The sequence below is a fragment of the Salvelinus sp. IW2-2015 genome, linkage group LG22, assembly GCF_002910315.2.
Source record: "Salvelinus sp. IW2-2015 linkage group LG22, ASM291031v2, whole genome shotgun sequence".
NCBI lineage: Eukaryota > Metazoa > Chordata > Actinopteri > Salmoniformes > Salmonidae > Salvelinus > Salvelinus sp. IW2-2015.
This window is the reverse complement of record NC_036862.1, coordinates 12,588,642-12,599,045: the sequence shown is the minus strand read 5'-3', so window position 1 is coordinate 12,599,045 and position 10,404 is coordinate 12,588,642. Positions and strand designations below refer to the sequence as shown.

Genomic DNA, 10,404 nt, shown 5'->3' with positions numbered 1-10,404 from the left:
ACAACAACCTCTCCCTCAATGTGATCAAGACAAAGGAGATGATTGTGGACTACAGGAAAAGGAGGACCGAGCARGCCCRCATTCTCATCGACAGGGCTGTCGTGGAGCAGGTTGAGAGCTTCAAGTTCCTTGGCGTCCACATCACCAACAAACTAACATGGRCCAAGCACACCAAGACAGTCGTGAAGAGGGCYCGACAAAGCCTATTCCCCCTCAGGAGACTGAAATGATTTYGCYTGGGTCCTCAYATRCTCATAAGGTTTTACGGCTGCATCATCGAGAGCATCCTGATGGGTTGCATCACTGCCTGGTATGGCAACTGTTCGGCCTCCGACCYCAAGCCACTACAGAGGGTAGTGCGTACGGCCCAGTACATCTCCGGAGCCAAGCTTCCTGCCATCCAGGACCTCTATACCAGGCGGTGTCAGAGGAAGGCCCTAAAATTTGTCAACGACTCCAGCCACCCTAGTCATAGACTGTTCTCTCTGCTACCACATGGCAAGTGGTACCGGAGCGCCATGTCTAGGTCCAAGAAGCTTCTAAACAGCTTCTATCCCCAAGCAATAAGACTCCTGAACAGCTAATCAAATGGATACCCAGACTATTTGCACCCCCCCCACCCCACTATGTTATTATCTACACATACTCACTTTAATAACTCTTGTAAGTTTGTAAGTAAACATTTCACTTTAAGGTTTACACCTGTTGTATATTCGGCGCATGTGACAAATACAATTTGATTTGATACTCCAGTGTAGTAGGTAGCGGTAATGCAACATATGTTGAATGCCAACCGCCGTTAATCCTCATTGAAGAAGAAGAAGAAGAAGTCTACGTGGTTGCTAGGGGTGTTAGAACCGGAAACTGAATAAAGCGTCCCTGGAAGCTCCATCAGCGGATTCTGTTTTGATATGTTGTGGTTGTTTATGTAGCAGACCCAGTGCAACTATTATACTAATTTGTAAGGGAAAATGTCGATTATAATCGCACTTGATTGATCTTACCCTTACTGGGACAGGGGAAGAACMTGTAGTTAGAAAGGTAAATCGTATAATTTTTTTGTCCAAGTTTAAGTTTCTAGCTAGCTAATATGCTAACGATAGCTAACTACAGTAACGTTAGCTAGCTAACGTTTTCCTCTGAGATGACACCATCCTGCCTTGATCTGTCAGGGAATTTAACGTTAGCCAGCTATCTAGCTAGTTATTCTAATTTAAACGGCCAAAGAGCTAATGTTGCTAACTAGCTCGTTAGGTAGCTAAACTGACGTTAGCCAACTACATTAACGTACTAGCTAGCTAAAAAGCAAAGTTAAAACTACTATACTGTAGTTTTAACTCGCTAAGTTAGCGAATTAATGTTAACTCCCGCTACCTCGTTTAGTTTTATATTGAAAAGGTTTCCCCTTTTAACTGTGGTAAAGGGTTCTTCATTCTGACTAGATACACTTAGCTAGCTAGCCAACTACTATAGCTAACMTTACGTGGATAGAGTTTGCAAAACCCAATAATAGCATAGACCTATATAGGCACTGGTGTAAAGTACTTACATTTTGTTTTAAATATATATATATTTATTGATATTTTTTTTAAACCCTTATTTTACTAAGTAAGTTGACTGAGAACACATTCTCATGTACAGCAACGACCTGGGGAATAGTTACAGTGGAGAGGGGGTGTGATTAGGTGGCCAGATTMGGAATTTAGCCAGGACACCGGGGTTAACACCCCTACGCTTACGATAAGTGCCATGGGATCTTTAGTGACCACATAGAGTCAGGACACCCATTTCAACGTCCCARCCGAAAAACGGCACCCTACACAGGGCAATGTCCCCAATCACCTCCCTGGGGCATTGGGATATTTATTTTAGACCAGAGGAAATMGTGCCTCCTACTGGCCCTCCAACTACTTAAGTAGTTTTTTGGGTAATCTGTACTTTACTATTTATATTTTTGACAACTTTTACTTCACTACATTCCTAAAGAATGCTTAGCATGACTGGAAAATGGCCAAATTCACGCACTTATTAAGATCCCATGTCACCCATACTGCCTCTGATCTGGCGGACTCATTAAACACAAATGCTTCATTTGTAAATGAGCTACAGGTAGTTAGATTTGGGTATGTCATTTTAGGCGAAAATTGAAAAAAAGGCTCCGATCCTTAAGWGTATATTTAAAACCAAATACCTTTATACTTTTACTCAAGTAGTTTTTTACTGGGTGACTTTCACTTTTACTTGAGTCATTTTCTATTAAGGTATCTTTCTTTACTTTTACTCAAGTTCCACCACTGCCCATGGGACTGTACACACATAGAGGTCCCATATGGGATTTGGTTTGTAGTGATGCATGTGCTACTTGCAAATGCAATTCAACCTAGCTAAAATGTTCAAATGGCATCTACAACATGACTATTTCCCCCCTTAGTAACCATGACAGCAGCTGCTGCTCTACAGATTGGAGACCAGCTGATCCTGGAAGAGGACTATGATGAGAACTATATCCCCTCTCAACAAGGTAGAGAGGAATGATACAGAAGGGGCAGTATGGCTCCCTTTCTAGTTGACAGATCAGTAAACTGTACACTGCATTTCTGAAACAGAACTACACCAGCATGGTGCAAATTATTGTASTGGGCATCAAACACATAGGCACGTCTCAAAACCAAGCAATGCTCTGTTTTACATAGACATGCTGTGCTTCATGACACATTCACTAACTTATTTTGGTTGTGTGAGAAGTCATGTAATGTTAGCTGGATATTTTCCTCACTGCTTTCTTTCCCTCCCCTGTCAGAGATCCACGAGTACGCACGAGAGATTGGCATTGATCCCAATCAGGAGCCGGAGCTCCTATGGCTGGCCAGGGAGGGCATTGTTGCCCCACTGCCTCCCGAATGGAAACCCTGGTAAGCAGGCAGGCGTCTGCCACTATACCAGAAATGGAGTCTGAACCTGGTGGCGTCGGTCGGTAACATCCACTCAAGTGAATTTTAAACCGAACACAAGTATTCTCACRTGTGTGGTGAATTTGTGTGTGGATGGTCAACATATTTGTAGAGGGGGGATGCTTTTTGTGCTACCCCAATTAATTGCAGTAAAACAGTACTTTTTATMTTATTTTTAACAGTACTTTTTTGATGGTGATTCATTAAGCAAAAATGAAGATTTGACACAGATTTGGTCATACTGACTTGTCACAATCTCACCTTTCTCTTGCATGGATCAGTTGTGTCTTGGTCGGGGTCTCGATTCACAGTCTTTTTTTTTACTGTGATCTGAGTTTGAAGACACCTGACATTGACTCCATCTCTGGCCCCTAGCAGTGTATCAACAGTGGTAGACTGCCCAGTATTCCCAGACACCATATACACCTACAATCTACCTGTCAAAGGAAAACCTCTWACTCTCTAGATCCTTCCTAGCCGGCCTAGTTCAGGAAGTGGTTTCTCAAATCCCACCTATTAGTCCCACTGTTATTTTAACGTTCACTGGTCTCTTCTCCCTTCTCTGGGTTCTGAGGTGCTGAAGTGACCCCCTCCTCTCCCTCCTCTCGCAGTCAGGACGTGTCGGGGGACGTGTACTACTTCAACTTCTCCTCGGGCCAGTCCACCTGGGACCACCCGTGTGACGAGCAATACCGCAGCCTGGTAAAACAGGAGCGCGAACGAGCTGGCACCCAGCCCCACGGGCCCCCCACCACCGCCACTAAGAAGGAGAAGAAGAAGAAAAAAGACAAGAAGGAGCCAAAGAAGAAGGCGAAAGACCAAGAGCTCCTGAAGCCACCAGGAGTGAGTGGGTGTTGTTATGTTCTGAAATACACCAAGCGCATGAAGTGAGTCACAGATGTCTCAGAACTCTGCAGTGCTGTTGTGTGTAGATGTATTGGTCTGGAAATAACTTCAACTCTAAATAATGTCAAAGAAGCATGGCTATTCCACATAGTCAATGAGGCGTAGCAGAAAATACTGTAAATAGTAGAAAGGAAACAAAGTACAAAGATGAGGCCTTTAGAGTGMCTTGGCTGAACCAATACATTATTATATTATTGTCTTGGTCATCAACACGACAGTCACATACTCATGCTTGGTTGCTTCATGGCCCTGAGTTGCTAGGTGATAGAGTTATACCGATTTATATGGATTGTCGTAGTGATAATAGAGTTGTAAACAAGTAATTGTCCTAAGTCATTCTCCATTTCCTATGTGTATCCTTTCTTAACAGTTTGTAAACAAAGGGGAAAGTCCTGTATTGAAGGAGAGCCAGACAGAAACAGGGAAGGCCACTCTCGGATTACAGGGACCCTCTGCACCCACCCAGTCCCCTCTCTCCCCCCTGAACGCCCTCTCTAATACAGCACCCCCCAGCTTGGCTCCACTATCCCACCTGTCCACCCTCCCTCCTCTCACCTGGGCTGTATCTCCTCTCTCCCCACTGGGTGGGTCTGTCCGCTGCAGTAAGGCCCTAGCGGACGCCCAAGAGATCCTTGGCCTTTCTCCTGGCTTCTCCAGAGCTTTCTCTGACCCAGTCCCAGAGACTCAGCCTCCACCTACCTCCTCACACCCTCCCAACACCCCTGGGAGGGGGTTCGAACTGACTTGGGGGCTAGCGCCATACGATGAGGAATGGGACAGGGCAGTGGGGTTTGGCCTAGGGCCCACTGATGACACACAGAGCCAAGCTGATGCAGTTAGTCATGGTAGTATCGAGGGGGGAGCAGAGGGCTTTGTCACTGAGGAGGTGGTGGAATGGAGGGAGGCAGCAGAAGAGGGCAGGGAGAGCAGTAGTGATTTCAGTGACAAGGTGGTCTGTTTGGAAGTGGAGGTAGAGGAAGGAAAGGCTATTGAACCCCAATTGCCTTCATGTGGTCATTCTACACCTGTGGCAGTGATGACCGAAACATATGAGGGAAGAGAAAGCCAAGCCAAGCAGAAGGGAAAGTTCATCCCAGGAGTTCACTTACTTGATGCCAGGGACAGTGAGCAGGGCCTCATTACCTACCTGGCCCCTCTCTGTCTCTCCCCGGGGCCCATGTCCCCCTACCTCTCAGCCAAGAGACAGGGGATGGGAGAGAGCATGGKTGATCCCGCAGGGCAGGGCAGTGCAGGGAGTCGGCAGGTAGGACCACAGATTACAGACAGGTAATAGTAAAACAGGCTCAGAGCGTAAAGGAACTGTTGTAGTCATAGGAGAAGGATTGGTAGAAGCAGGTGAATGATGGGAGCAGTATACCAAATTTGACTCCATGATCCTTGAATATCATGATGATTACTATGAACRTGACCACTCTCTATACAACAGATTTGTTCACGTGTGTCTCTCTCTGTCTCTCTCAGCCGTTGAGCTTGGCCCTTGGGCCTCTGCAGGCCCCATTGGGGAGCCTGGGGAGCCTTGCTCCTCTACGGGGTCTTGATGGCACAGCCTTGAGGGGGTCCCTGGGCAGCTCTGGAGGGCTGGAGTCCCTGAAGAGTCCGCTTGGGGTAAGAGCTTTCACCTTGACYAAAAATAATGATAGTTATGTACTGTATTACCTTTATGTTTATAGTGTGCTGTTCAGAGTCCTTAACCTTTTAGCTATCTCTCTCRACTTCCTCCCTCCCTCCCCCAAGGGTCCTCTCTCAAGCCTGGGGTCCAGCCTACTGGGAGGGCGACAGGAGGAGCGCGTGTCTTTCTCTCTGCCTGGGTTTGAGGYTGATGAGGGTAACATCTCAGAGGATGAGCAGCTGGTACGTCTTTCAACTGGCAATGTGCATACCAGCCCGTTCAGGGCACTGTGAAGCAGAATGTTTGGAGAACAAAAGTGTTTCATTTGTGGAGTATACAGTGCCTTGCAAAAGTATTCATCCCCCTTGGCGTTTTTCCTATTTTGTTGCATTACAACCTGTAATTTAATTTCATGTAATGGACATACACAAAATAGTCCAAATTGGTGAAGTGAAATMAAAAATATTACTTGATAATTATTATTATTTTAAATATGGAAAAGTGGTGGGTGCATATGTATTCACCCCCTTTGCTATGAAGCCCCTAAATAAGATCTGGTGCAACCAATTACCTTTAGAAGTCACATAATCAGTTAAATAAAGTCCACATGTGTGCAATCTAAGTGTCACATGATCTCAGTATATATACACATGTTCTGAAAGGCCCCAGAGTCTGCAACACCACCAAGSAAGCGGCACCATGTAGACCAAGGAGCTCTCCAAACAGGTCAGGGACAAAGTTSTMGAGAAGTACAYATCAGGGTTGGGTTATAAAAAAATATCCAAAACATTGAACATCCCACGGAGCACCATTAAATCCATTATTCAAAAATGGAAAGAATATGGCAACACAACAAACCTGCCAAGAGAGGGCCGCCCACCAAAACTCACGGACCAGGCAATGAGGGCATTTGTCAGAGAGGCAACAAAGAGACCAAAGATAACCCTGAAGGAGCTGCAAAGCTCCACAGCGGAGATTGGAGTATCTGTCCACACTCCACAGAGCTGGGCTTTACGGAAGAGTGGCCAGAAATAAGCCATTGCTTAAAGAAAAAAATAAGCAAACACATTTGGTGTTCGCCAAAAGGTTTGTGGGAGACTKCCCAAACATATGGAAGAAGGTACTCTGGATGTTTTTCATCGTCAGGGATTGGGAAACTGGACAGAATTTAAGGAGTGATGGATGGCGCTAATTAAAGGGAAATTCTTGAGGGAAACCTGTTTCAGTCTTCCAGAGATTTGATACTGGGACGGAGGTTCACCTTCCAGCAGGACAATGACCCTAAGGATACTGATAAAGCAACACTCGAGTGGTTTAAGGGGAAACATTTAAATGTCTTGGAATGGCRTAGTCAAAGCCCAGACCTCAGTCCAATTGAGAATCTGTGGTATGACTTAAAGATTGCAGGACACCAGCGGAACCCATCAAACTGGAGCAGTTTTGCCTTGAAGAATGGGCAAAAATCCCAGTGGCTAGATGTGCCAAGCCTATAGAGACATACCCCAAGAGACTTGCAGCTGTAATTGCTGCAAAAGGTGGCTCTTCAAAGTATTGACTTTGGGGGGGTGAATAGTTATGCACGCTGAAGTTTTCTGTTTTTTTGTATTATTTCTTGTTTGTTCCACAAGAAAAAATATTTTGCATCTTAAAAGTGGTAGGCATGTTGTATAAATCAAATGATACAACCCCCCCCCAAAAAATACATTTTAATTCCAGGTTGTAAGGCAACAAAATAGGAAAAATGCCAAGGGGGGTGAATACTTTTGCAAGTCACTGTAAGTTAGATGTATGACTGTGGTGCTGTTTGCAGAGTCCTCTTGGCTCGGCCAGACTGTTACAGAACTTGCACCTGGACTTGGATGCGTTGGGAGGAGGGCTGCAGTATGAGGTACACCACCTTCTTCACCATGCACAACAACACAGCACAAGAACATCAAATAGYGGTCATTCCACACTTATAACAGAACACACACCATGCTCAGAACGTTACATAGCACACCTACCACTCACKTTCAACTGTGAACCATTTCACTGAAAATGTCTATTTTATAGCATAACCCCCTTAGGACTTGTCACCTACTTTCAACTCCATCAGTGATACCAGTGCAGACKAGCCCGTGTCATTATTACATTAGAAAACCTCTCTGTGTGTGTTGTGTGGCTAKCAGGACAGCGAGGCCAGTGGAGTGGCCCCACCAGAGGAGAGGACAGAAGCAGAGCTACGGGACCTGGCCCTGTCTGGGGAGCACAGCCCTGAGCCCCCCCCTCAACAGGTAACACCAACACTACTGATGTGGCTCAATCTATTGTGGCTCAATCTATTACGTCTCTCGCTGTCTCTTTCTCTCTTCTCGTCCCACTGTCAATCCTGTGGTGTATGTCCGTTGTAGGACTTTCTAGCAGTTTAAACTASACACTTAGATATATTGAACCGTCTCAAACTCATGACTATGCTATCAGATCACAAGATGCAGACCTAGATATAACTGCTCTTGTGTACTAGATTGATTGCCTTGAACCAAAACCAACACTTGAGGGATGGAAAGTGTAAGCTATCATTGGGAAATGATGTAGGCCTGTTCATTCAAAGAGACATAACATCTTTGTCATTTATCAACTCTCATAAGTGTGTGGGTGTGTGACTCTAAACACGTGTTTCGGTTCTTGTGTGTCTATCTCTTCCTGGTTGTGTAGCTGCTGTGTCAGTGGGAGCTGTGCTATGGTCACGGCTGCCACTGTTTCTTTCTGTTGGTCCTCTTGTCCTCATACTGTCACTGTTATTGCTTTGCCGTCTGAGTCGTTCATTTGATCACCCCTCCCCTTTGGTCTTAGGTCTTTCTGTGTATGTGTGTCTTTAACTGTGTACTTCCTCTGATTTTGTCACACTTCTCTGTGTTGTTTGTTGTTGTTGAGATGACTGTTCTCTTTCGATTACCTCTACCTACGGAATGCGTGAGTGGTTTGCATGCTGCTCAGGTCCCTGTGTGTTCTCCTTGTCACAATATTTTGTCCCCCCCTACTTTCTTTTTGTGTTTGTCTATGCACGCCTTCCCTCTCTTTCTCTCCGGGTGCCACCATCCTCCTCTTCCAACCAAGGACTCCCTTCATGGACGCCACCTCCCCTCCTGCCCACCATGCGGAGGCAGCAGGGACTGCAGTAGTGCTGAGGTCTGCCCCCCTACCCCAGACCCCCAGCATGCTAAAACTAGAGACAGTGGAGAGGAGGAGGAGGAAGATTATGAGGAGGGGTGGGGAGAGGACGGAGATAGTGTGGTTGAGGAGGAAGGAGGTGAAGAGGAGAACCAGGGAGAAGAGGGACAAGCGAGTGAGAAGAAGAAAGGAGAGGAGGAGGAGGAGGAGGGCAAGGACGTTGAGGCTGAGGTCAGTGAGGAGGTAGAGTGTGTAGAAAAGTTGGAGGAGGGAGAGGAGCAAAGTGATGAGGTCATAAAGAGGTGTGTAAAAAGTGAGGAAGGAAAGGAAGAGGGGACTGGTGACGTAGTTGAGAAAAGTGTGGAAAATGTCAATAAAAAGGAGGAAGAACAAGGAAGTGATGAAAAGATAGAGAGACATCTTGGAGAGCAAGAAGAGAGGGATGAGGTAGTAGAGAAATGTGTTCATGTGTTAAATGAAGAACTTGATAAACAGGTAGAGGAAAGAAATGAGCTGGTTGAGAGCTGTGTTAAAAGTGAGGGAGAACAAAAAGCAGAAGAGAGTGACGAGGGAGTTGACAGACGCAATACAAGTGAGGAAGAAGGAGAGGAAAAAGAGGGGGAACAGGAGGAAGAGAGTGATGAGGTAGTAGAGAGATATATGAAAGAGATGGAAGGAGGCGATGACGAGGAAAGTGAGATAGTGGGGGAGAGATATTTGAAAAGCAAGCATGTGGAAAGGAAGGAAGAGACTGTCAGAGAGAGGAGAGAGAGAGGAATGTCGGAGACAGTGTGAGGAGAAGAAGAGAAGGGAGATGAGGATTATGATGAGTGTTTGAGATAGTGGTTGAAAAGAGGAGTGAGGAGGGTGGAGAGTGAAGGCGGAAGAGAGAAGTGTGAAAAGTGAAGAAGAGTGGACGAGGAGGATGAGAGGGGGTGGGTAGAGAGGTGTGTGAAAAGCGAGGGAAGAAGAGGATGAGACCTGAGGAGTGGGTGAGCGAGGAGGTGTAGAGAGGTGAGTGTTGAAAAACGTGAGAGAAGTGGAGGGGTGGAGTGAATGAGGGATGGAGAGTTGAGGAGCTGGTAGAGAGCGTAACATCCGTGTGAATAGAGGAGTGGAGGAGGGTAAATGAGAGGAGGTGAGAAGGAGGAGGTGTGGGTAGAGAGTGTTGTGAAAAGGAGGAGTGGAGGAGGGTAAAGATGAAACTGAGGAGTGGAGAAGTGAGGGAGGCGGTAGAGAGGTTGTGTGAAAGCGAGGAAGTGGAGAGGGTAAAGATGAACTAGGAGCTGGGGACGTGCAGGAGGCTAAGAGAGGTGGGTGAAAAGCCGAGCGAAGTGGAGGAGGGTAAGATGAACCTGAGGAGCTGGAGACGTGAGAGAGGGGCCTAGAGAGGGGTGATGAAACGCGAGGAAGTGGAGGAGGGTAGATGAACCTGAGGAGCTGGAGAGTGAGGAGGCGTAGAGAGGTGTTTGTGAAACGAGGAATAGTGGAGGGAGGGTAGAGATGAAACCTGAGAGCTGGAGAGTGAGGAGCTGGTAGAGAGTGTGTGTGATGCGAGGGAAGTGGAGGAGGGTAAGATGAACTGAGGAGCCTGGAGAGTGAGGAGGCGGTAGAGAGGTGTCTGAAAAAAAGCGAGGAAGTGGAGGTGAGGTAAGAATGAATCCTGAGGAGCTGGAGATGAGGGGCGGTAGAGAGGTGTGTGGAAAGGAGGAGTGGAGGAGGGGTAAAGATGAACTGAGGAGCTGGAGCAGTGAGGAAGGCGGTTAG

At 46.5% G+C, this 10,404-nt stretch overlaps 1 protein-coding gene across 1 annotated transcript in view; it reads left to right on the top strand.

Annotated features, from left to right (window-relative positions):
* The first annotated feature begins 868 nt into the window (after positions 1–868).
* Positions 869–10,404, top strand: part of LOC111982611 (centrosomal protein of 164 kDa) — a 23,651-nt gene continuing 14,115 nt past the window's right edge. The window contains exons 1-8 of the mRNA XM_070433970.1: positions 869–1,041; positions 2,432–2,521; positions 2,801–2,912; positions 3,563–3,794; positions 5,340–5,483; positions 5,613–5,729; positions 7,298–7,375; positions 7,656–7,760. Coding sequence (XP_070290071.1) covers positions 2,437–2,521; positions 2,801–2,912; positions 3,563–3,794; positions 5,340–5,483; positions 5,613–5,729; positions 7,298–7,375; positions 7,656–7,760 — 873 coding nt within the window. The 5' untranslated portion in view covers positions 869–1,041; positions 2,432–2,436. The remainder of the gene's footprint in view (positions 1,042–2,431; positions 2,522–2,800; positions 2,913–3,562; positions 3,795–5,339; positions 5,484–5,612; positions 5,730–7,297; positions 7,376–7,655; positions 7,761–10,404) is intronic.